The 27247-nt window shown below is 37.4% G+C and overlaps 1 protein-coding gene across 1 annotated transcript; it reads left to right on the top strand.

Moving 5' to 3' along the window:
• LOC114392968 (RRP12-like protein) lies at positions 1–27247 on the top strand. The gene is made up of 18 exons (XM_028354229.1): positions 1–599; positions 1299–1845; positions 2478–2729; positions 4122–4213; positions 19952–20162; positions 21305–21486; positions 21590–21811; positions 22160–22332; positions 23240–23333; positions 23502–23558; positions 23644–23778; positions 24658–24729; positions 24855–24968; positions 25206–25367; positions 25452–25580; positions 25727–25828; positions 26104–26177; positions 26261–27247. Exons 1-18 carry the CDS (start codon positions 111–113, stop codon positions 26622–26624), a joined length of 3471 nt encoding a protein of 1156 aa, XP_028210030.1. The 5' UTR covers positions 1–110; the 3' UTR covers positions 26625–27247.

The following is a 27247-nucleotide window of genomic DNA, read 5'->3' on the forward strand; positions in this document are numbered from 1 at the left end:
CATAAACCCTTAAGACGTTTAAACCTTCTTCACCTCTGCGCCCTCATTGCCTTCCTCACCCACACACCCACCCACCGGCGGAACAAAATTCTCCGAACCGTTCAAATTCCATGGAAGACGAACACACAGAGCCATTCAAGGACGGTGCGGACCTCTGCCAGCAGCTCATGGACCGCTACGCCAACTCCGCCGCGCCGCAGCACCGCCACCTCCTCGCCACCGCCGCCGCCCTTCGCTCCAACCTAGCCGTGGAGCGCCTCCCCCTCACGCCGCCTGCCTACTTCGCCGCCGCCATCTCCGCCCTTGACGCAGCAGAGGCGGCGCTGGATCCCGTTGCGCTCTCCGCTCTCGTGTCCTTCATGGCCATCGCCCTCCCCCTCGTCCCGCCCGGCGGCATCGCTGCGCTGAAGTCCCACGAGGCGGCCGCGATCCTCATCGTGGCACTGGCCAGGGAGGGGGAGGGAGTCGGCGTGGCGTGCGTGAGGGCCATGGTGAAGTGTTTGGGGGTTTTGATTGGGTTTTGTGACTTGGAGGATTGGGATGGAATTAGATTAGGTTTTGAAACCTTGCTCAAGTTCTCCATTTGCAAGCGCCCCAAGGTTACTCTCTATCTAGCTATGCCTTTTCATGCTTAATTTATTTTCAATTATGCGTAGATTCATTTGATGATAGTATTTTTTAGCTTGTAATGTAATTAACATTCAGCATTTAGTTATTTATGGCCTTCAATTTTGCAGATATTGATCCCTGCCATCGTATTATTCAATTTTTTTTTATGACAATCTTTTATTCTTTTTTGGGTTTATTCATATAAAATGTTTTAAGTTGCGGTAGATTCATTAGATGATAGTATTTACCTTGCAATGTAATCAGGATTCTGTGTTTGGCCCCTGCCTCTGTATCATTCCCAATCTTGTGATAACAATGTATTTTTATTATTATTTTTTTGTTCATTTATATCCAATGTTTTGAATTGCGGATGCAATCACAATTGTGGCGCTACTATGGTGATCTTGGAGGCCTCTGCAGTCACTTTTAAAAGGAATCAACTGAATCTATTTTCAATATTCTGCAATTTTTGGTGCTGCTAATGTGTCTGCAACTTTAGTTTTAAACCTTGTTTATATCCAATTATGTATAGATTTGGTGATGGTTTTACCTTACAATGCAATCAGCATTTGGTTATGATATGACCTTTGATTTCGAGACATTGGTCCATGCCTATTAATCATTTCATTACTCTGAGCTTATGGATTTTTTCTTTGTTTAAATTGTGTTGTGGTTTGTTTGCTTTTTAGGTACGCAGATGTGCTCAAGAATCTGTTGAGAAGGTTTTCAAGTCTATCAAATCCTCCACAGTTACCAAGGAAGCTAGCAAGTTTGTTTTGTCTGAGCTGAAAAGTTGCAGTGCTTTGGCACTGAAATTAAATGCTTTGAGCACTTCTGATGAATGTAAAGAAGATAAGGTTTTGAAACATGAACACCTGGAGGTCCTACATTTACTGAATTTAATTAATCTGATTGCTCCATATCTTTCTGCAGAAGTCATTCTGAAAGTTCTTTCAGAAGTGCGTAAATTATTTAGTTTTAAGTTTTCAGAACTTGCAAGGCATGCTCTTAAAACTATTAAAGCTATTTTTGAAGCTTTGAGAATCCAAAATATAGTGCTAGAGACAGAGGACATTGTAGTCTCTCTTGCTTCATTTGTATCTTTGGGAGATAGGAACCCCTTGGATACTGTGATTTTTGCAGCAAAATTATTAGGAGTTGCAATGGACTTACTTTATAACGGACAGTCAAACTTGTGGATCAAGAATCTCCCTCCAGTTTGTAGATCTGTGATGGGTATGTATGGTTCCTCCACATCCATCAATTACAGAAATCATTTAATTGTAATCAATTCATTCCAGTGATTTGTTCTGATTATTTCATTTCATCTGGTTATGCTAAGCACTATCTTCTGATTTTTCGATCAAAAATATGCTGTATTAAGTTACGATTGATCATATCACTACATAGTGAATTAGAAATAAAAAATTATTAATCATTCCCCTGTAAAACATTTTCCATAGCCACGTAGCAATAGTTGGTGGCTTTTCCCCATGGATTCCTGCTGCAGTCTGCAGGGTTTTTTTCTGGCAAGTTGTGTCCTCTTCAAAATTTAAGATTTCCATAGCTTGAATCTACTCTTATTTCTAAAGAACTTGTTTCTGGTTAATGATAAAATTATAGGCTAATTGTTTCATTGGGAACATTGTTCTGAAAGTGATCTTTTGTTTAACACCTGCTTAATTTGTCTTTTGATAGCTTCCATGCAGCATTTGAAGGTTATTTTCTATTTAGTTAATGATTTTATTTTGGGGGATTTGTGTTATTAAATACTTGATTAATTTTATTGATACTGCTGTTTTTGCCACTTGTATTTTCCTTTTTCTATGCTATGTTCTTCTGATTCAAGCTGCCAATGTTATACATAGGTCTTCTAGCTTTTGAAGGAAACACTGCATCACAAGCTTCAAGTATTTTGAATGATGTGCTCAAGCATCATGTTGGTTCCTTAAGCTTGTTAATGGGCACAGATCAAACATTTCATGATAATTGTCAGGAAACTGTGGAAGCTAATGCAATAAAAGCAACATGTGCAGTTTTTGAGAATGCCCTTTCTGCCTCTGATGGAATTCCAAATGATCATGTTTTGTCAGTCATATCTGTTTTATTTCTTGAGCTTGGTATGGAACTCTATCATTATATTAGTTTAATATATATAATAATTGTTTTTTTTTTAATTTCTTTTAATGTATCTAATTGGTGTTAGTTGTGATTGTGAGAGACAGTGGCATAATTATGTTAAGCAAGTTACTCTGGATTGCAAGATGTTTTACATATAATTTTCTTACCAGAAATTGTTGTCCACATGAATTTTGTATTCTATTGTCTTGATTTGAATGTTACTGTTTGATTTGTAGTGTTTTGATTATTTATTGCCACCAATAATGTTTATAAAGAAATATGTTGCTATATCTTATATTCCAGGTTCTTAACTTATGTACCAGGTTATCTGGACTGAACAAGGGTGCCATGTTTTAGTAGAGGTTGCTCAGCCTCAGTTTAATCAGTTAACTTAAAATTTGGTTGCTTATTAGGCGAGAATGATGATTGTGGTGTAGAATAGAATAACAAAAGATTGGAAATTATGTGACTATATAGTAAATTTTGGAAACCCTAGGGTACAAGGTTAGACTGGAAAAGGCTTCACATTTTTTTTGCATTGTCATGTGTGTGTCTCCTCTTTTTTGCTGTTGAAAAGTTTCATAGGTTTTGGAAGGAGTGAGGAGACTAAGGGTGTGCTTGTTTTCTGTTTTTGAATTTTTTTATTTTGGAAAAGAAAAACACAAAAATAGTTGTTTGATAAGTGTAGTTTTTAAAACAAAAAAAAACTTCAAGTTTTGATTTTCTACTTCTATTTTTTTTATTACTGATGTTCTTCCTCACACTTTTACATCTTCCCTCTCTTCTACTCTCTAAAAGTCAGTTTTTAAAAATTACTTTATAATTTTTAAAAACTAAAAAAAACAAACACAGTCAGACACACCCTAACTAGTTTTGGCATTGTGCAGTTTTTCTGTTGGAACAAAACAATACGCTGTCAGTTGCATTCTTTTCCCTTTATAGATGTTATGGTTGTGTTTGTGCCTTTCTGGTCTCACTTTGGTGTTCTGAACATGTTTTAGAAGAGTTGACATGCTGAGAGATTTCACAACTTCAATGCATTGTCAAACTTCAGTTGCATGCTTTGATATGGGTTGTCAAACTTGGCTCACTGTTTTCATTTTGGTTTTTTCTAGCTAGATATCGTATCTTTTCTATTTTATTAATGTTTTTTTAATAAGTTCTTATCAATGTTATATTTTGTAAAAAAAATAAAATATGGGGTTGATTATTTGTATCTGATTAATTGATCTGAGGGATTGAAGTGCTTAATTGTGAGGAGATTATGTCTTATTCTTGGTTATTGCCCTTCTTTCGTTATTAATAATAAACTTTCTTGTTTAGAAATATAATAGTCATAAAACTACATTTTTGTCGATATCTTAATCTCTTATAATCCTTTTTTGTTGAAGGAGAATTCTCATTTGTGTTGATGAGGAATATTGTGCTTAAACTTGCTGACTTGATGACTCAAATTTCTGGAGGCAAGGTTCATAATGAGCATGTAAGTACCCATGAAAAATTCTTTAGCTGTTCCCACATTGATTTAAATTTTTGTTAGATTGATTTCTGTCTTAAACATGTAATATGATTCATCATGTGTTGTTTCTCACTCATTTTAAAATTTGTGAGTAGTTCAGTAACTTCAGTTTATGAAGTCAATATGTTGATTTTTTCCTTTATTGACAAGGAACATTTAAGTCATTAACATTTGGCTCTAGATAACATGAGTAAATATTTTGCAAATCTGGCTGGCTAAATTGTTGGTAAGGATGCTAGGTGAAAAAAAGGATATATCTGTGTGTGATGTCAATTTGCTTTTAGATCATCACGGCCACCGGGAGCCTCATATACTGTAAGACTTGATGAGGATAATTTTTTTAATTTTCAGTATAATGTGTTTTTTTTTTCTTTTTCTTCTTTTTATATTAAACACTTTTACTTGTTGACACTTGGCACGGCCAATGTCTCATAATACTGACTATATTAATTTATTGGTTATAAATTAAAATTATTACTTTATTAAGATACTCTATTTGTTGCATATAATAATATGAAATTGTAAAACTGATTTCATTGATCAGAAAATTATGAAGCCAAGTTACAAAGGTCTGTGTCAACTCTATATATAGAGTGACTAACAGAACTTAACCCTGACAGTTATTAACTAACTATAGTTGGTTACTCTAACAGACTGACAGCTTGCTGTTGATAAGTAACACTAAGTTGGAGTAAGAATACTCTAATTACCCCCCCAAGCTCATGGTGGGTGAGACCGAGAAGAATTTGAGGGATCATACAGTGTGAGCTTGGCCCTGAAAGCTTCAAAGTTGCTAGGAGATAAAGCTTTGGTAAGGATGTCAACATACTGCCTTGTGGCAGGCACATAAACTTGGAGCAGCTTGTTCGGAACCTTCTCACGAACAAAAAATAAGTCTAATTCCATATGTTTGGTGCGAGCATGAAGTACTGGGTTATTTACAAGAGATACACTACTTGTGTTGTCACAATGAATGACAGGAAGCTTGTGTGGGACAACAAGGACTAGGAGAGCTTGTCTTGACAGTGGAAGAAGAGCTTGACAGCAAACTGGGAAATTTGTACAGGCTATCAGAACATATGTTTCCTTTGAGAAGTATCTCATTGGATCCCTGAGATTTCACCAAGCAAACATTAGGATGAAATTAAAAAAAGACAGTTATCTTTGGCATATTGACTGTGTTGAATAAACTGAGAGAGAGAAGGAAGAGAAAACTTGTTTAACAGAAAGGCTGATTTTATTGATTATCAAAGTTAATTACAGAAGGTTACAAAAGAGGTATATATAGACCTCTGTTCTGTTATTGTAACAGAATTGTAGCTAATTAACAGAATTGGAACTAACTAACAGAACCTAACCAACTCTAACTGATTCTAACCAACTCTAAGATAGGTGCTGTTAGCAAAAGCTAACAGCCCTTACAATTAGTTTACTGAACTGTTTTCATAGTTGACTGACAGCATACTCTAATAGACTGACACTCTAAATTTTTAGAGGTAGTAGGAACATGCAACAGTTTGTGCAAAGTAAGAGTGACATTAGGATTAAAGGGGGATGAAAAGGAAGAGGAACCAATAGATTGAATAGGCAAACCTTGACCATTTCCTATTATGATTTGATCAGAACCCTCAAAGGGAGCACACTGCTGGATGTTCTGAACATTGGAAGTGACATGGTGTGGGGCACCTGAATCTGGAAACCAGCTGCTAGAGGGCTTAGTAGTGGTACCAGCAAGCATTGCTTGAGGATGATTGGGAACAGTAGATGGTGTAGGAGCTGATTGTGTCTGTGGTACTTGATAGTTGGTAATCATGGGGACTTGGGAGGGATTGCCTAAGGTTGCTGCTGTAACTTTTGAGGAGCAGTATATTGAGGGAGCATAGGTGTAAAGGCAGTGCCATATTGCATGGGAGAAGCAGCATACTGCATAGGAGAAGCTGCATGCTGCATAGAAGCAGTTGCATAGGGTTTCTGTGTGGCAAGAGGGACTTGCACAGACTGAGTCACAGCTTGCATAGGGTTCCTAGGTTGAGTCATAGGTGCAAACATAGGGTAAACTGCTCCACAGAAGGAAGGGGAGGGTCTATCCCAACAATTAGCAGCATCATGACCAAACTTGAAATAAATGGAGCATTGAATAGAGCTCCTACCACCACGGCCACCATAGCAACCACCACAGCCACAAAAATGACCTCCATGACCACCACTGAACTGCTGATATTGATTTTAATCAGTTTGGGAATAAGTCAAATACTGACTCCGATTGGAGGTTTGTTGCACAAAATTAGATTGAGCAGTGTTAGAATTGGAGATTTGAGAAGCAGAGGAAGTTGATGCAACATTAATAGAGATAACATTTTTCTTGCTAAATTTCTCAATTCGAGACTCATGTGCAAGAAGCACAGTTTCAATTTCATCAAGAGAAGGAAGTTCAAGCTTGTTCGTGATGAACGCAATAGAGGAATCATAATGTTCCGACAAGCCTTCAACAATAATATCAACATGCTCTTTCACAAAAATTGGATCGCCAATTGCAATAAGAGAATCAACGATATTTTGTACTAAGATTTTAGTCCCTAAACTTTTTCGAAATTTGATTTTAGTCCCTAAACTTTTGTTTCACTAGTCAAGGTACCTAAACTTTTTTCCATGAAGGTTTTTAGTCCCAAACTTTTGTCTGACTGATCAATGTCCCAAAACTTTGTTCCATTAAGGTTTAGTCCCTAAACTTTTGAAAAATTCAGTGTTTAGTCCTTGAAATCTCATCAAATAAATAAAAAGAATGGGTTCAAACTTTAGTTTGTGGACTAAAAACTGAAACTTCTAAAAGTTTAAGGACCTTGACCAGTCAAATAGAAGTTTAGGGACTGAAAACCTTAATGGAAAAAAGTTGAGGGACCTTGACCAGTCAAACAAAAGTTTAGGGACTAAAAATTGAATTTCGAAGAAATTTAGGGACTAAAACTTAATTAACCCTATTTTGAATAGCAGAAAGAAAATCGGAAACAGATTGACCTTCAAGAGAGATCTGACGAAGATCAGTGCGAAGTTGTCTTGCCTTTGCATTCGTATGAGCATGAAAGTTATTAGAGTATATGTTTGTATAACTGTGAAAACAGTTTGTAAGAGCTGTTAGCAAAAGCTAACAGCACCCCACTGGTGTTAGGCTGTTAGATTCTATAAACAGAAATTTCCCTCCTTATGGTTAATTCTGTTTTGCTTAGTTCAAAGGATCTGAGGTCTATATATACGTCTTTGTAACTAATTCTGTAACTGACTTTTTCGAGTAAATAATATCAGTTTTCTCTCTAATCTTTCTCTCTCTCTCTCTCTCTCTCTCATTTTCTCTCACTTTATCAAATATAGTATCTAGAGCCAATTTTTCGTAGTGCTCTCATCTTCGCAAATTCCAGATCCTTGCATCGTATCCATGGCTTCCGCTTCTCAGAGTTTTGTCTCGCAATCCTTTCCAAATTTCATCGCTGAGAAGCTCGATGATGCGAACTATCTCCGTTGGTGACAGCATGTCGAACTGGTTATCAAATCGCAAAATCGTAGCGTTTCATCGTAAATCCAGTTGTTCTGCCTCGCTATCTCATAGAAGATGATCACATAGCTGATCTTGTCAATCCTGAGTATGAGGCGTGGGATGTTTGGGACCAAACACTCCTTGTTTGGCTCCAATTCACTCTATCGAAGTCTGTTCTTTCGTGTGTCCTTGGTTTGAATCGTTCCTATAGGGTTTGGAAAAAGATTCATGAGTACTTCAGCCTCCATAAGAAGTCTCGTGCATGCCAGCTGCGAACTGCGATGCGTGCAGTTTCGCTTGAAGGTAAATCCATTGATGAATATCTGTGTAAAATCAAAGGTTATGTCAATGAGCTCACTGGTGTTGGAGTTCCGGTTCACCATGAGTATGTTGACATGATACTTGAAGGCCTTTCGTTCGATTACACGCTGATGATCTCAGTTATTGAGAGCAAGAAGCATACTCTGTCCATTGCCGAGATTGAGACCTTGCTTTACGGTCATGAAACTCATATTGTTTGCTACAATAAAGAAACTCAAGCACTAAGTTCTCCGTTCTTGAATTACACTCAAGGCTATTCACACCCCAATTCATACAAGTCTGGTGATTCTGGTGGCTCTAGGGGAGCGTATGGCCGCGGCAGTGGTGGTCGTGGTGGTTTTCTTGATCGCGGTGCCGGACGTAGTGGTGGTGCCTTCGCAGAGGTCGAGGTGGTGGCTGATTTACCAATTTTCAGTGTCAAATCTGCCTTAAGTATGACCACACTGCAAATGTTTGTCACTTCCGGTTTGATACGTGTTTTCAGCCTTATGAATCGCTTACTTTCTTTGATCCAACCACACTTCCACCTATTCCCTACTCCTCTAATTCTGCCAAAACCTCTAATACTTGGGTTAGTCCCAATTCCAAGCCTGCTGTTCCAGCATCAAATCAACCAATGCTATGCTTACCAATTCCTCCTCTCATGGAAATGGTCGTCCTAGTTCCACCTGGATACCAGACTCTTGTGCTAGCTTCCATGTGATTGGTGAATCACAAAATATCAAGCAGTTCACTCACTTTGATGGACTTGATCAAATTTTCATAGGAAATGGTGAAGGTTTAAGTATCTCTGGTGCTGGTTCCTCTTCATTTGTGTCCCCTAATGACTCTCAAATTACCTTTAAACATCACAAATTATTACATGTTCCTTCAATATCAAAAAAATTGTTGAGTTCGTCAGTTTGCTAAAGATAGCTCTGTTTTCTTTGAATTTCATCCTTACTTATGTCTTGATAAATCTTGGGAGAGCAATAAAATCCTTCTTCAGGGAGTTGTTGGTGCTGATGGTCTTTACTCTTTTCATAATCTCAAGCTTTAAGACAACCTTCTCTACTGTTGTCTACTTCAACTTCAACTTCAGACAACTATTTGTCTAATGTAGCTCCTGTTGTCAATAAAAATGTTAGTGTAGCTTCGAATTCTGTAATCTCATCTCCTAGCAATGCTAGTCTTTGGCATGCTAGGTTAGGTCATCCTAATAGTCATGTCATGAAGCTAGTTTTCAATCATTGTAATATTTCTTCATCTAATAAATTTTTTCAGACTTTTGCTCCTTATGCTGTATGGGAAAGTCTCAGATTGTCTCATAGATTGCTATCTAACACCTCTACTTCTGTTTAATCTCCTTAGGAACTTGTCTACACAGGTTTGTGGAGACCTTCTCATTTGACATCCTATGTTGGTTTTAAATACTATGTGCCCTTTATTGATGCATTTTCTAGATACACTTGGATATTTCCTATTAAATCTAAAGCTGAAACTCTTGTTTTTCAAACTTTTAACTGCAACTCAATACTAAAATCAAAAGTGTTCAATCTGACTTTTTTTTTTCGGGGGGGGGGGGGGGGTGAATACAGACATCTCTCTGCTCTCCTAACCTCCTATGGCATTTCTCACAGACTTATCTGTCCCCATACTCATCTTCAAAATGATGTGGTTGAAAGAAAACATAAACATATAGTTGACATGGGCCTTATTTGTTACATCATGCATCCTTACCCTTACAGTTTTGGGACTATGCTTTTACTACTGTTGTCTATTTAATTAATAGACTTTCCATTGCTTCCCTAAACTTTCCTATCCCGTTTGTTACTCTTTTCAATAAAGACCCTTATTTTCAATTTCTTAAAACCTTTGGTTGTGCCTGTTTTTCTTTGTTGAGTGATAGGGTTAAGAGAAGGCCTAAACCTCTTGTTACCAAAGTGTATGTTGGGCACCAGCCTGGCAGTAATAGAAATAACTAATCGCATTCTGTTAGGAATAACTAACTGAATTATGTTAGTTAAAGAGTACTATAAATAAGAGTTCTAACTGATGGTAAAGATTTGGGACTAACTGAATTGGGATTCAGTTAGAATTGGGTACAGAAGTTCGACTGAATTGGGATTCAGTTGAACCTTTTTCAGTTGTAATTCTCTGTTATGAGTTATTCTTCTATAAGCAATAAAGATTCTCAGTGGTTTACTCTCTGTTCTTGGTGTTTGGCTCTGTTTTCTTCTATTTTCTTTATCCGCGATTTGCCAGTGTTATCACTGGTATCAGAGCACCGATCTGGTGCCCTGAGATCCACGATTCCAGACGCTGTGTATGAAGACTAGGAGTATGGCGCGAAACTCTAAAGATTGGGAGCAAGAGCGTGAGGAGATGAAGATTCGATTGGAGCTTGTTGAAGCTCTGGCGAAGAAACACGAGGAACAAATCGTAGAGATTGTCGCGCGATTTGGCCAAAATCGAGATTGTGATCGCGAGGGAGGTCCAATTCTTGAAGGAATCGGCAGCAGTGGTGGTCATCTTGAGGATACGAATCGAAGTTAGAAGTGGCGCAGGCTGGAGATTCCGATTTTTGCTGGAGAAGATGTGTTTGGCTGGATGCATCGACTGGAGAGATATTTTCTGTTGAAAAATGTTACTGAAGATGAAAAGATGCAAGCGACAGTGATGGCTTTGGAGGGAAAAGCTTTGAGTTGGTATCAATGGTGGGAGAGGTGCAATCCAAATCCTAATTGGGAGAGGTTCAAACTTGCTGTTGTGTGGAGATTTCAACCTTCCATGATTCAAAATCCGTTTGAACAATTGCTATCTCAAGCAAACAGGCACTGTGGAGGAATTTGTGGAAGATTTTGAGAAGTATGTGGGAGCACTGAGGACTATTGATCAAGAATTCGTTAGAGGAATTTTTCTGAATGGCCTTAAGGAAGAGTTGCAAGCAGAGGTAAAATTGTATGATTTACATTCCTTATCAGAAATCATTCAAAAAGCTTTATTGATAGAACAAAAGAATGTGTTGCTTAATAAGAAGAATAGTTATGGCTATGCTAGAACTTCTATTTATTCTAGAAGCAGTCCCTACACTAAAATTGTTACTCTGGAATCTAAATTGGGAAATGATAAGAAGAATGAAGTTTTTGCTGTGAGTAGTACAGGGAGTGGTACAGGGCAAAGCCAAATTGTAGAAAGTGGGAGGAATAGGAGTGGGGAATTTAAGCATTTAACTGGGGCAGAAATGAGGGAGAAAAGAGAAAAGGGACTATGTTTTAGATGTGATGAGCCATTTACTAGAGAACACATGCAAAAATAGGCAATTCAGAATGATAATTCTAGAAGCAGAAGAAGAAGAGGCAGAGGAAGAGGAACAAGAAGACAGTTTGCAGACTTTTAAATCCTTGCAATTATCATTATGCTCTATGTCTGGATTTACCACTTCAAAATCCTGGAAAGTGGAGGGTTTATTACAGGGCCATTCTATTGTGATATTGTTGGATTGTGGGGCTTCCCACAATTTTATAGCTACAAAATTGGTGGATAAACTGAACTTGAGAGTTCAAGATACTCCTTACCTTGTGGAGGTGGGAGATGGCCATAAAGTGAGGTGCAAAGGAAAGTGTCCCAAATTAAAGTTCCAATTGCAGCAACTAGAAATTGAACAGGATTTCTATTTGTTTACTTTGAAGGGTGGATATTGTTTTGGGGTTGGGTTGGTTAGCTGGTTTGGGGGAAATCAAGGCTGATTTTGGCAAGCTGGAACTTACTGTCAAACAGGGAGGCAAATTGATTAAGATTTCTGGAAATCCTGCATTGACAGGAACTGCACTTCCTTTAGGGGCTTTGATGCAGATTCTGAAGGAGGAAGGAGAAGGATTAATGATTCATTGTGAATCTTCTACTGAGGCTTCCACTGAAAAAGTGGAAATTCTTGCAGCTGTTCTGGATTTGTTAGCAGAATTTGAGGATGTTTTTGCTGATCCTCAAGGGTTACCTCCAATAAGAAGACATGATCATGCCATCCAATTAACAGAAGGTGCTTCTATTCCCAATCTGAGGCCTTATAAGTATCTTCATTATCAGAAAAATGAGATAGAAAGGATGGTTAGGGAAATGATGGAATCAGGGGTCATAAGGCCTAGCATAAGTCCTTATTCTAGCCCTATTATCTTAGTCAAAAAGAAAGATGGGGGCTGGAGATTTTGTGTGGATTATCGAGCTTTAAACAAGATAACCATACCTAATAAATTTCCAATTCCAATAATAGAGGAGCTTTTGGATGAAATTGGTGGAGCTACTATCTTCACTAAATTGGATTTGAAGGCTGGATATCACCAAATCAAAATGAAAGATTTAGATATTGAGAAAACAGCCTTTAGGACACATGAGGGGCACTATGAGTTTGTGGTCATGCCTTTTGGTCTTACCAATGCTCCATCAACTTTTCAAGGCCTTATGAATGACGTATTGAGGCCATTCCTTAGGCAATTTGCTTTGGTATTTTTTGATGACATTCTAATCTATAGCAAGGATGAGTTGGTTCATGTGGATCATTTGAGGCAAGTGTTAGAAGCTTTAAGGACTCATTCTTTAACTACCAACAGAAAGAAATGCAGTTTTGCTAAGCCCAGTTTAGAGTATCTTGGCCTCATCATTTCTGGTTTTGTGGTGGCAGCAGATAAATCCAAGGTGGCTACAATGAGTTCCTGGCCAGTTCCGAAAGATTCGAAGAGTTTGAGGGGATTTTTAGGATTGATAGGCTACTATAGAAGATTTGTCCAAGGCTATGGTAAAATAGCAAAGCCTTTGACTGAATTACTGAAAAAGGATAGCTTTGTATGGACACTAGTAGCTACTCTAGCTTTTGAAACTTTAAAATCTGCCATGGTCAGTTTGCCTTTATTAGCAGTTCCTGATTTTTCAAAAACCTTTGTTCTGGAGACAAATGCTTCTAGCAAAGGAGTAGGGGCTGCTCTTATGCAAGAGGGCAGGCCTTTGGCTTTTAGGAGCAAAGGACTCTCCCCTCGAGCACAGCTGAAGTCAGTCTATGAAAGGGAGTTGATGGCAGTTGTGCAAGCTGTACAAAAATGGAAACACTATCTTATGGGGATACACTTTGTTATCAAGACTGATCAAAGGAGTTTGTGATTCCTCACAGACCAGAGGCTCTTTACTGAGGAGCAGTTTAAGTGGGCTGTGAAGCTCATTGGATTAGATTTTGAGATCCAATTCAAGCCATGCAAGGAAAATCCAGTCGTCGATGCTTTCTCCAGAAAGGCTATATATGCTGCTGTTTTTGTAATACAGTTAGTTGATTTTGAGGATTTGTTTCAAGAGGTGCAACAGGAACCAAAATGATAGAAGGTTATTCAGGATCTGGCTGGGGATCGTAATTCTCACCCTGGATTCCAGTTTCAAGCTGGGAGGTTATTGTACAAAGGAAGATTAGTGTTGTCAAAATCTTCAAATAGAATTCCTTATTCTGGCTGAATGCCATGATAGTGTTGCTGGGGGCCACTCAGGTTTCTTCAGAACTTTCAAAAGGGTATCTAGTTTTTTTTATTGGGAGGGCATGTGAAATAGAATGTGGAATTAACGAAATATGCTTATTTTTATGCTTTAAGTCATCCTTTTTCTGCTAAGGATGTGGCTGTTGTGTTTGTCAGAGAAGTAGTCAAACTCCACGGTTTTCCCGCTTCTATAGTTTCAGATAGAGATTAGATTTTTCTCAGTCAGTTTTGACAGGAATTGTTCAGATTAGTAGGAACACAATTGAAGTATAGGACTGCATACCATCCTCAAACCTATGGACAAACAGAAGTGGTTAATAGGAGTTTGGAAACTTATCTCAGATGTTTTGTGGGACCAAAGCCAAAATAATGGGTTGATTGGTTATCTTGGGCAAAATTTTGGTTCAATGCTACTTTCAATATTTCTGCTGACATGACACCATTCAAGGCTTTATATGGAAGAGATCCTCTTACTTTGATTAAAGGGTGCACTTTTACTTCCAAGATTGACGCAGTGAATCAGCTACTGGTAGCCAGAGATGTGGTCTTACAAGAGTTAAAGCAGAATCTTTTAAAGGCCCAGAATCTGATGAAAGCACAAGCTAATAAACACAGAAGACAGATTGATTTTGAAGTAGGTGATTGGGTATTTTTGAAGCTTCAGCCTTACAAGATGAGATCTTTGGCTAGAAGACCAGTAGCAAAGCTATCCCCTAAATGTTACGGGCCTTATTAGATTCTGGAGAGGGTTGGTCCTGTAGCATACAAGTTGGAGCTCCCTGCTCATGCTAAAGTTCACCCTATATTTTATGTATCTTTGCTGAAAAAGTCACTCAAGCCTCTTCAGCACCCTCAACCACTACCTCCTTTACTTTCTGAAGAAATGGAACTACAGGTTCAGCTGGCTGAAATTCTTCAATGGAGAGAGGATGCTTGGGGAAATTTGGAAGTTTTGGTTCAATGGGACCAATTACCAGCTTGTGAGAACTGCTACTCAGATTTTAGAGGTTTTTCCTCAGTTTCCCCTTGAGGACAAGGTGGTTCTTTTGGGGGGAGGGGGGAGTATTGATAAGGTTAAGAGAAGGCCTAAACCTCTTGTTACCAAAGTGTATGTTAGGCGTCAGCCTGACAATAATAGGAATAACTAATTGAGTTCTGTTAGGAATAACTAATTGAATTCTGTTAGTTAAAGAGTACTATAAATAAGAGCTCTAACTGATGGTAAAGGAGTTTTTTGGCATATTGGGATTTGGGACTAACTGAATTGGGATTCAGTTAGAATTGGGTACAGAAGTTCAACTGAATTGGGATTCAGTTGAACCTTTTTCAGTTGTAATTCTCTGTTCTGAGTTCTTCTTCTATAAGCAATAAAGATTCTCAGTGGTTTACTCTCTGTTCTTGGTGTTTGACTCTGTTTTCTTCTATTTTCATTATCCGCGATTTGCCAGTGTTATCAATGAGGCCTTTTCATACACAGAAACTTAACTTTCGTTCTCAAGAGTGTCTATTTTTGGGGTATTCCTCCTCTCACAAAGGCTATAAATGTTTGTCTTCAATTGGTAGGATTTACATTTCCAAAGATGTCCTGTTTAATGAAATAAGATTTCCTTACTCTGACTTATTTGCCTCCTCCTCTAACTCAATATAGAATCTTGATTCCTACTTTAGTCTTAATCCTAACCTGTCTCCACCATCTATGGCTCCTACCCCTTAATCTTCTCTACTGTCCCCTTCACATTCCTCTTTTGCACCTCTTATTCCCCCTCGTTTTTCTCCTATTCCAGTCAACCCTCCTACAGTCTCTCTTCCTGTCTCCAATCAACCTTCATTTGAGTCTGCTTTTGTCCACCCTTAATCATCAGAGACCATAACCCTTAGTGAATCTTCTTTTGAGTTTGTTCCAGCACCTAATTCAATCCCTGTTAACACTCATCCTATGCAAACAAGGTCCAAGTCTAGAATCCACAATCCTAGACTGCATCCTTTCTTATTTCTTGCTCATTCTGAACCCAAAATTATTGAACAGGCCCTAGAAAATTCGGATTGGTTTGCTGTCATGCAACAGGAGTATGATGCTCTGCTGAAAAACAGAACTTGGGACTTACCCTACCTTCTAATAGACATGCCATTGAGTGTAAGTGGGTTTTTAGAGTAAAAGAAAATGTTGATGGTTCCATCAACAAGTTTAAAGCAAGGTTGGTAGCTAAGGGTTTTCATCATGGGGTTTTGACTTTCATGAGACATTTTCTCCTGTGGTCAAGCCTGTCACAATTCGTATTGTTCTCACTCTTGCTCTTTCACATGGGTGAGAGTTATTTCAGTTTGATGTGAACAATGCTTTTCTAAATGGGTTTCTTGAGGAGTCAGTATTTATGACACAGCGTCCTCCTAGCTTTCAGGTTGCAAATAAGTACCTAGTTTGCAAGCTTAAGAAGGCTCTCTGGCTTGAAACAAGCCCCAAGGCAATGGTTTGACAGGCTGAAATCTACTTTACTCCAGTTTGGTTTTGTGGGAAGCAAATATGATTCTTCTCTGTTCATCTATAAGCATCAAGTGCATGTTGTCTATCTTTTAGTCTATGTGGATGATATCATCATCACAGGTAGCTCTACCCCTCTTGTTCAGCAGCTGACTACCAATCTGAACACTGCCTTCTCTCTTAAGCAATTGGGTCATTTGGATTATTTTTTGGGCCTAGAGATCAAGTACTTGCCTAATAACTCTATATTGATGACTCAAAGCAAATATATTCGTGATTTACTCCACAAAACTCACATGGCTGAAGCTCATTCTATTTCCTCCCCCATGGTATCTAACTAGACATGGTGCTGATTTGTTTCATGACCCAACTCTCTACATATCTGTGGTGGGTGCTCTACAATATGCTACTCTAACTAGACCTGAAATCAGTTTTGCCGTCAATAAAGTTTGTCAATTTATGGCTAGCCCTTTAGACTCTTATTGGACAGTGGTTAAAAGGATCTTAAGGTATCTCATTTGTACCTTGTCTCATGGATTACTTCTTCAACCTGCTTCTCTCACAAAACCCTTGGCTTTTTATGCATTTTGTGATGCTGATTGGGCATCTGATGTGGATGATAGGCGTTCCACCTCGGGGGCTGCCATCTTTCTTGGCCCAAACTTGATATCTTGGTGGTCTCGCAAGCACAAAGTCATAGCCAGGTTCAGTACTAAAGCTGAATATCGCAGTTTGGCTCAAACTTCTGCTGAGTTGACATGGATTCATGCTCTTCTAACAGAATTGCAAGCTCCCTTCACTATTCTTGTTCTTTATTGTGACAGCTAAAGTGCTGTATCCATTGCTCACAATCCTGTGTTCCACAGTCGCACAAAACATATGGAAATTGATGTCTTCTTTGTTAGAGAAAAAGTTCTGGCCAAGCAGCTTTCAGTTTTACACATCCCAGCTCTAGATCAGTGACAGATGTGCTGACCAAGCCTCTTTCTAAAGCAAGATTTGAAGTTCTTAGGTGTAAACTCAATGTGAAGAGTTTTTCCTCTGAAAATTCTTCCCCTTGTGTTTGAGGGGGGTATTAGAGTATATGTTTGTATAACTGTGAAAACAGTTTGTAAGGGCTGTTAGCTTTTGCTAACAGCACCCCACTGGTGTTAGGATGTTAGCTTCTATTAACAGAATTTCCCTCCTTATGGTTAATTCTGTTTTGCTTAGTTCAAAGGATTAGAGGTCTATATATACCTCTTTATAACTAATTCTGTAACTGACTTTTCAGAGTGAATAATATCAGTTTTCTCTCCAATCTCTCTCTCATTTCCTCTCACTTTATCAAAGAAAAGTAAATCCACATCCCACAAGAACCACGAACTCGTGCATCTGATGAACAAAATCAAAGCTGAAATAATAGATTGAAGCCACGAGAGCATCAATTGATCCTGTTGCTCCCAGGCACGATAAGCTTTAGTGACTCGACCGACATCTTGATACGCGATCGTCGCAAAACCCTTCGGAATCTGTAGATCCTGAATGAAGTGAAGAAGTTGATGACTACGTATCACAAGTTCGACCTACAACTTCCAGAAGAGATAGTTAACTGCGTCGAGCTTCTTTGTAATGAAGTGTGTTGAGAATCAAAATAGGATCAATTTCAGATTATGTCTTTATTATCATATCTAAATTATAGGAACGATATCTCCTATACTTAATTGTAATTAATCTATATAAAGGAGCATCTTCTGTATACTTTAACACAATAAATATCCCTCACTTTCTCTCATTTTTACATGGTATTAGAGCTAGGTTGAGGGAATAACAAAAATTGTCCCTCACCTTTATAGTCGCCGCACTTTTTCTGACTTACTTCTTTCCTTTGTTTTCCGCATTCCAGTAGACCCTTCTACTAGCTGCTCCTTTTTCGTCAACTGCCACCATCCTCCAATGATCTTTCTGACTGGTGACTACACCGTTGTACTCGCTGTTCGACGATCTACACGTTAGTGGTCTCAGTGTTGCCAAACGACGAGCCATGCTCCTGTATACGCCTTGTTTCTCCATGCCAAACAGGTTCTGCACGCACATTTCTGCCGGCGCATTGTCGCTTTGTTCAGAAAGCGACTTCACCATCTTGTTAGGGGCTATTCCATGTTGGTTTGACGTTGCCCCCTTTGTGACCCCGGGTTTTGATGCCTTTAGGTTTTCGTTTCCCGCACTTGATGGGGGGTTGGATTTTTGTTCCCACCGCACTTACGGCTGAGGTCGACCACCTTGGACGACCCTAATCCTGTAGTTTTGCCTTCACCAAAGTTCTTTTGCATGCTTGCCTCTTTAGTCTAGGTTTTGCATACGTGTTTCTTTTGTAGTTGCTGCTTGCTCGTGTACAGTTTCTTTCCCTTGATGGCTTCTAAACCCTAGAACCTTTGTTGCAATACCTGCTTTGCTCGTCTTATTGCCCGTTGTGAAACTCAGGCGAATCTTGTTATTGATGAAGATCTTCTCTTTTTCAAGTTTAAAATAATTTTGGGTATTCACTAATATTTGTTTGAAGCTTCCAAATCTTGGTTTTAAGAAGATCTGAACTTGCTTTGAATTTTCTTAGGCTGATGGATACTCGAGCTCTCTCTTCCTAGCAATATTCCCCGATATCAAAAAGATCCCTGAGTCATCTTCAAAATATTGGTTTGAAGTTTCGATACAATGGTTTTAATAAAGTCAGAACTTGCTTTTCTTAGGCTGATGAATATTCCAACTCTCTCTTTCTAGCAATGCTCCCCGACTTCATCAAGATCACTGAATTGCCATTCAAACTATTGTCTTTTTTAGCGGAGCTCAATTTTTATGTTTTTTTTTGTTGGGAATAAATTTTCTTGTAACAAGCTGATTGCTTAGTAAGCTTCAGCTTCCAGGGGAGTGTTGAGAATCAAAATAGGATCAAGATTATGTCTCCTATAATTAATTGTATTAATTGTAATTAATATATATAAAGGAGCATCCGTTGTGCTCTGACACACGGTTTTCAGTCCAAATATCCCTTAGTTTCTCTCATTTTTAGAGTGATTGAAGTTCTTGTTTACTGAAGCAGGCTGAGTCGGTGGCACATCTCCACCGTTTGGCGGAGGAAGACCACCGCCACCACCGGAGGCAACTGGAGTTGTCATTGTGGCAGCGATAGGTGGTGTAGGAGGGAAAAACAGAGGTCAAAGTCGAAAAACAAAGAAGAAAAGAAGAAAATCTGTTGCGGATCGCAACCGAGCTCCATGATACCATGTTAGAAATTGAGATAAATTGTAAAACTGATTTCATTGATCAGAAAATTATCAAGCCAAGTTACAAAGATCTGTGTCAACTCTATATATAGAGTGACTAACAGAAACCTAACCCTGACAGTTATTTACTAACTATAGTTAGTTACTCTAACAGACTGACAGCTTGCTGTTGATAACTAACACTAAGCAAAAAACCAATACACTTTACTTAGTAGAGTAAGAATATTCTAATAGAAATAAATTAGTTTATCTTATAAATGTTAACCTTACTTGTTTCTTACTTATTTAATTTAAAGATAATAAAAAAATATCTAGCATGTAAATAAATTTCATAATGTTTGAATTATTTCATGTATATTTAATTAATTTAACTTGATTATTTATCTCCTACATAATACTTGAGTTACATCGTAGGCATATTCTGAATGCCACTTCATCCACAACTCAACCCTAGTTGAACCTCTAACCCTGTGTCCTCTCTCTTTACCAATTCAGTTTCAGCCTGTACTCTCTAAAACATCGATTACTTCGGACTACTATTACTGTTGTTTCTGTTCTGGTACATTTTAAGCTCAAACCGCTCTACTGATTGTTGGTTCATCTGCTTTCAATTTTTTGCAGCTTGAGAAATGCATTGGGTCTGCTGTTTATGCTATGGGGATAGAGAGATTTCTTACACTTGTACCTATATCTCTTAATGAACACAGCTATACTTACTCAAATATTTGGCTTGTACCTATCTTGAAGCAATATGTTACTGGTGCATCACTTGCATACTACATGGAGCATATCATGTCTCTTGCCAAGTCCTTTAAGAAGGCTAGTCAAAAAGGTATATTTACTACATTTTCTGTATCTACTTACTGTCTAAAATATGTTTCCTTTTATAATCTTCCGTTGCCACTTGCACTTCTTTGAGCATGGTTTATTTTTTCCTCCTCTTTTCTTTTGGCTTAGAGGTGGAGTAAACTTGAGTGATTTTCTTCTGATTATTCTCCCTCTACCTTTGAGGAAGAGCCCTGGCATAATGGTAAAGTTGCACCTTAGTGACTGGTTGGTCATGGGTTAGAATCCGGAAACAGTCTCTTTGCATATGCAAGGCTAAGGCTGCGTATAATGACCCTCCCCCATACCTTCACATAGCAAGAAGCATTCTGGCACCGGGGCACGTTAGATTTTTATTCTCTCTCTACCTTTGCCCCTTGTATTGCTTTGAGCATGGTTCCCAGTCCCCTTTTTCCTTTTCTTTGGGCTTAGAGATGGATGAAGCTTGTCTGGTTTTCTGCTGATTGCTCTCTCGCAAGCTCGAAGCTTTAAATGTTTGGGGTTTATATAACTGAAAACAATGTGAGCCAGTAAATGCTTAATTGCTTACGCCTTATGCACTGCATCATGCCCAGAGCAGATATATAATACCCATAGGACTACTAAATTTGCTTGTGTACAAGCAAAACATACACCCATAGGAGTGTTAAATTTGCTTGTGTACACTTTCCATCTTTTGTCTTGTGGCTTCAATACATTCTAGTTTTTGCTACTCTAAAAGCTTGATTATGAAAATGATGTGGAATGTATCATGGATACACTCCTGGACTGATAATCAACCAGATAACCATTTATTCTAGGATAGACTGGTCAGTTTCTTGGGCTTCCCTCCTTTGGACCTAATGTTGGACCTCTATTACTTTCGTATCAGAGAAGTTTCTCAAAGTAATCTTGAGTTTGTAGACAGTGAAAGATAACTCTTTTCCATTTTGTTTGGGAACAAAGAATAGTAAAAGGAAACTAATTTGTAGCAATTAGATGATTTGGAATATTCTGATGATGTTGAGGGAAATGCATTGTGTTAGTTTTTTTTTTGGTTGTTCTTACTTTACATATATTTTCCAGTTGATGTTGTGCATGCAATCCCAATTTTTTGACAATCACTATTTTATTCAAATTGTTGAGCAAATCTTTTCCTGTTTCTTTCAGTCAAAAAGCCAGGGATTAGTCAGGATTTGCTGGCTTGTGCTTATGAACTGTGGGGATTGCTACCTAGCTTTTGTCGTCATGCAACTGATACTCACCAACATTTTACTCGTCTCTCTGATGTCCTTGTTACTTTTCTCAAAAAGGATCCTTCTATGCATCAAAATGTTTCCACGGCATTACAGGTCACACTTCCACGATTTGGTGGAGACCCATGTACTTTTGTGGTTATATTTTTTTATAAAAAATATTGATTTTCCTTCTAAAATGTTCATGAATTTTGTGCAGATTCTTGTGAATGAAAACAAAGCTGCACTTATCCCTAAAAAGAGTATGGAAGATTGCCATGCTGAATATGATTTTTTGTCAGAGTTTGGCATGCAACCTACTTATTCAAAGAAAGCTGCTACCAAAAACATAAAGTCTTTGGTGTCTTGTTCGAATCAGTTGCTTTATGTTTTGTCAGATTTATTTATCAGTTCACTTCCTGAAACACGCTTTTGTTTAAAGGTTCTGCATTTATCACTTATGTTACTCATTCTTCCATATAGAATGATACCTTTGTCTTATGTTCTATTTTATTGCAGAAAATGCATGAATTATTGTTTTCAGCTCAAACGTCTGAATAGTATTCTACTTGGGCCATTTAAAATAATTTTGGATAATTTCTAGGCTAACAGTATATTGTGGCTTGTAATGTTGCCTCTAGCTTTCCTTGCCCTAAATATGATGTTTTATGAAATATGAATTATTTACATGCAGTTCTCAACTGCTCTCTGATCTTGGTCATTATTTACTTTTATTGTATTGACAGTGTTTAAGTAATTTGGAATAATTATTTTCCTCTTCATTTTTCAGGGTGCAATTGGGTGCCTTGCTTCTGTCACTGATTCTTCTGTAACCAAAGAGGTTTTTGTGTCTCTGCTTAAGAGTTTTCAATTTGTAGATTGTGAAGGTGAAGGTGAAATATTGACAAGTCCAGCTGGAGTGGTAGATAGTGATCAAAATGACTTGAAGGGATATTCTCAGAGGTATAATGATTAATTTATAGAAGAATAATTGTGTCAGTGTTGATATGGAAGTCAGGAATTCCCATAATATATTGGCCTATCATTTCTTTTTGTTTCTTAGAAGAAATAAGCCCTTTTATTTTCTGCCCGCCTTTCATCTAGAGTTTTTGCATAATAACTTCACTAAAAGAATGTAGTCAGCATCTTGTCAATTCTGATCACACAGGTTTATTATTTCCTTTGAGAGCTACACTGCAGTACCTGGTTTGAGATAGAAGATTATGTAGACCGTTCCACTAAGTTTAACCATAGAAATATGCCATTTACTCGTATAGGAAAATAATTGAATGATTGGCTGGAATTACCAATATAAAGACTATTTTTCATCTGATTTTGACTGTTTATTGCTTAAAGATGTAGTAAAACCATTCATGTGCTTATACCAACACCTTCAATTTATAAGAGTTGCTTCTTGACATGGTATTAAAGCCAACTTGGCCAAGTGGCGAAGAGCTGCATTCTTCTAAATAGAAGTTAAATTTATGATAAAAATAGGTTGGTGCATCGTGCATATTTCATGCCTAAAGGACTATAGCATAGGGAAGCATATTAAGAGATTTGATAAAATCATTCTCGTATTTACACCCAACTGCTTAAGTTTTAGACAATTGGTTCATGATAATTATAACATTTGTTTTCTGTAGCTGGATAAAATTAACTGAGAGTTGTTTGTTAATTTGTTCAAAAGCCAACCTTCTTTTATTATTATTATTCTTATCTGAATGGCTGAGCGCTTACATCATCCTGAGCAATAATCTGGCCTTTCCAAATTTGAATTGGATAATCTGGAAACCATATGAACCGAAAACTAACTACTACCTTTCAATTTCTTATTGTATAATTGATTTTAAAGTCACTTGTTCTTCAGGTGTCTGATATTGGAATTAGCATATTGTCTTGTTCAAGGAGCAAAGGATAATCTTATTGAGATAATTTACAATTTCACTATACATTCATTTCAGGTATTTTTCAGAGATTGAAGAATACATTTTTTTTTGGGTTCTCTTTTTATTCTTTTGACTAACCTATTGTTAGGAGTCCCACATCAAGTAGTTTATTCTACTCAATGTGGGACTCCTAACACCTTTATAATATTGTAAAAGAATATCATGTTATGTTTGTTTATGTAGGCAACTGATGAGAGTGTTCATCACGAAGCATACAACACTCTGTGCAAAATTTTAGAGGTCTGCATTTGTGCGAGATTTTTCTGTTTCATTTTTTGTCAGTCTTGATATCTATCCATCTCAGTATTGTCGCTGAATGATGCAGGAGAATCCATGCTTATCTTCTGCTCGGTACATCGAGCTAATTGATTTATTACATGGCTTAAAACCTCCAACCTCTATTGCATCTCTTAGGAGTCGATATGCTTGTTTCCACATGCTGATGGTGCATGCAGTGAAGGTCAGAATTCTTAGTCATGAATTATGATCATATTTCCTTCTTATATACAATTTATTGTAATCTCCTCATGTCTTAAATATTACAATCTGTAACATGCTTTTATATTTTTTTTGGCAATTCATTTCAGCATCCAGCTCCTTCTACTGCTAAGTCTATGTGCCATTTTCAACTATTGCTGTATCTAATAATCTAAACCAACCAAAACTGGATAGCTAGCCTGACTAAGTTTTGACTAGTTTGGTTCTAGTTCAATTATAGCTTCACATTCAAGATTTAAGTTTAACTTGGTATCTTGATTATCGTACTAAAATACTTTTCAATTTTCAATTTTTTCTATTAATAGTAATTTCAAATTGCAATTAAAATTCTTATTCTGAGCACTGCAAACTTTTTAACTAAATAAACTGGTAAGATTAATGTTATTGTTACCAACTTGCAGCATTGAAGCATCACTTGCTGTGCTTGTTTATATGACCACTGTATATTGTAGGTTGTCAGAATTTAGGTTGTTACACATTCTCAGCATAGCAGTTTATATGATTATGTTTCTTTAGAAATTTTATAGCTTTTTGTTTTCCTTTGATTGTTGAAATTACACTGAAACTAGTTTAGCAAAGTACATGGCACTTTTGTTAGTTAGATATCTGTATTTTTTTCTTTTTTAATATTCTGCAAAGAGCCTGCAGAAAATTCTTGCATATTAAAGATGTTTTCTCGCTGGGTGTTGCTTGTACGCCAAGTTATTTGATGATCTTTGTATTTCTTGTTCTTTGATCATTGAAGGAGGATGGGAGGGATGAATATCACTTATATGTAGTTGTATTGTACACTATTAAGTGTTTTTTTTCTTTTTCTTTTGTATATATGTGCATTCTGCAGGTTAGTTTAGAAGAAGAGGAGAACTCAAAGGCTTTTCTTATTCTTAATGAAATCATTCTCACATTAAAAGATGTAAGTATATCAAGTACATGCCATACACATTCCTTGAAGTTCATTGCTTAGATTTGTCTTCCATGTATTGAATGACTCAGAAGAGGTGATAACTGTACTGATTTAGGTTCAATTGTTCTGTTTAGGGAAAGGATGAAACCAGGAAGGAAGCATATGATTACCTCTTAAATATAAGTTCTACCTTGAGAGACTCATCATTCATTGGTTCTATTGAACCGTATCACAAACTAGTTAGCATGGTAAGTTCATGTATGTTTGTGGGATATCACTCTATTAAGTATTGAACTTTCCACAATTATCATGCATTTTTCTTGTTTTGTTTTAAGCCAATAATCATGTAATCAATGCAGTGTTCACAGTGTGTGGATGAACTTATTTTGTATATGGAAAAGCTTACATAATATGTTGTAATAGTTGATAATATGCCTTTTGTGGAATGTGTCAGTGACTTATAGTTTTATACTCTCAATATACAGATAATGGGATATCTTTCTGGTTCATCTCCCCATATAAAAAGCGGAGCAGTGTCTGCGCTGTCTGTATTGTTATACAAGGATACAAATCTTCCTATCTCCGTTTCTGATCTTGTCCCTTCTCTTTTATCTTTGCTGCAAACAAAAGATGTGGAAATCATAAAAGTGAGTGTTCTACCTTTTCAAGATCATATTTTGGGTTTGAGCATCTTTCTGTCATTGTTGAGTTTAATCTTACATCTATAACAGGCTGTCTTGGGTTTTGTTAAAGTGATGGTATCTAGCTTAGAAGCAAGAGAACTGCAGAATATTCTCTCAGAAGTTATTACTGAAATCCTCCCCTGGTCATCTGTTTCAAGAAATCATTTTAAATCAAAGGCATGTACAATATCCAATGTTTAGCTTTAGCTCCTTGTCCTTAACATGCTGGTGTGTGCTTAATTTGATGCACCTGCACAACATGAACACATTCACTTGTATACTTGATAGAACCATAGGAATAATGCGTTTTTGGTTTTCTGCAGGTCACTGTTATATTTGAAATATTATTACGGAAGTGTGGTTCTGCTGCTGTCAAACTGGTTACCCCAGAGAAATATAAGGTTTTTCTCAAGACAGTTCTAGAGGTACTCTTTTTGGTGGTTCTTCTGTAGCTTAAGTTTGGTTTCAGTCTAGCCATGTTACAGCATTGTATGCTCCATAATGTCAGCAACATAGGGGCTCAAAATTTCATATTAATGAGTTGTTGGTGGGAAATTCTTTTTTCTGTTTCTTTGGATTTTGTATATTACTTTCTAGCTCATTTGAAATTTGTAATATCTGTAGATGGTATTCTGTTGACTGATTTCACAGGTTTAATAACAGTTTCTAACTTTCTATTATGGTGTCTATTGACTTGCAGAATCGACATGGCAAATCAAGTGAAGCAGTCACTAATGATACAAAAAATATGCCTGAAGATTCATCTGCCAAGAGGTATGTTTCAGTTGCTTGTGAAAAATGAGTTGAGTTTCTGTTTCTTGGAAGCTGATTTAGAGTCCTCTCCTCTCTCTTTGTAGACCAGAGCGGAGGAAGCCTGAAAATTCAGATAACCTAGAGAAAAATTCACTTAAGGACAACAAGAGAAAGAGGGACAAGAAATTTGAGACAGACATGCCTGGCCAAAAGGGGTCACTTATGTCTACTAGTAATGATGGATTAAGATTACCCAAGAGAAGTAGGTATTCTAACGATAAAAATCCTAATGTAGGAAGGCCAGAAGAAAGTGAAAAAGGCAAGAAAAGTTGGAACAAGAGTTTCACTGGTGGTGGTGGGAAGAGAAAGGTGAAGGTAACAAGTACAGGAAAGGATAAAGCAGCTTCTCATGTACCTATACAACCTTCCAAGTCTCACAAGCTGCAAAGGAAATTCAAAAGAAATTGATAGACGAGTCCAATACTCAAGCTGGCGATACACTTCTGAGATGTCGTATCGCCCTGAGTTTGGTGGCATTGATAATGCCATTTTTATACGTAACTGCATATATAAGCTGGGGGATAACAAATCAAGCATTACAAGCAGGATTGTCTTTCCTGCTGAGCAACCACTATAATGAGGAACTTGGCACATTCTTTGAGCTTGATGCCTCGAGTAGGGCTGAGAAAATGAACAGATACATACTGTATGCATATTTTTGGTGGGAGAAAGATCGTGGTGAGAAAAGCTGTTGTAATGGATGTGTGGTCATGGTTGATTGTGTACATGGCTATGTTTTGCCATCTTTTGCCCTCGGGAGGATTTTTAACCTTGCTGTTAATTCTTACCAAATATAGTATGTCTTAACTCTTAACAAATGAGTTAATCTTTTATTATTTTTACATTATTTTCCATATATTTGTGAAATAGTCAATCAAACATAACGCAAGAGGACCAACAAGTCGTTGGTCTGAGTGATATTGAACTCGATTTTCTTAAGTAAGGTCTTATGTTCGAGTCTTGTGGATAGAAAAAACGTGATTGAGAGGGGATAATTTCATTAAAGGTGACCACTTAGGTTTTTTGATGAA

This window comes from Glycine soja, chromosome 2 (genome assembly GCF_004193775.1).
Source record: "Glycine soja cultivar W05 chromosome 2, ASM419377v2, whole genome shotgun sequence".
Lineage (NCBI taxonomy): Eukaryota > Viridiplantae > Streptophyta > Magnoliopsida > Fabales > Fabaceae > Glycine > Glycine soja.

Coding starts and splice junctions, on each gene's coding strand:
- LOC114392968 (XM_028354229.1), top strand. CDS start 111: ATGGAAGACGAACACACAGAGCCATTCAAGGACGGTGCGGACCTCTGC. Junction 21,487..21,589: donor ATGTTTCCACGGCATTACAG/GTCACACTTCCA, acceptor AATTTTGTGCAG/ATTCTTGTGAATGAAAACAA. Junction 23,779..24,657: donor TGATGGTGCATGCAGTGAAG/GTCAGAATTCTT, acceptor TGCATTCTGCAG/GTTAGTTTAGAAGAAGAGGA.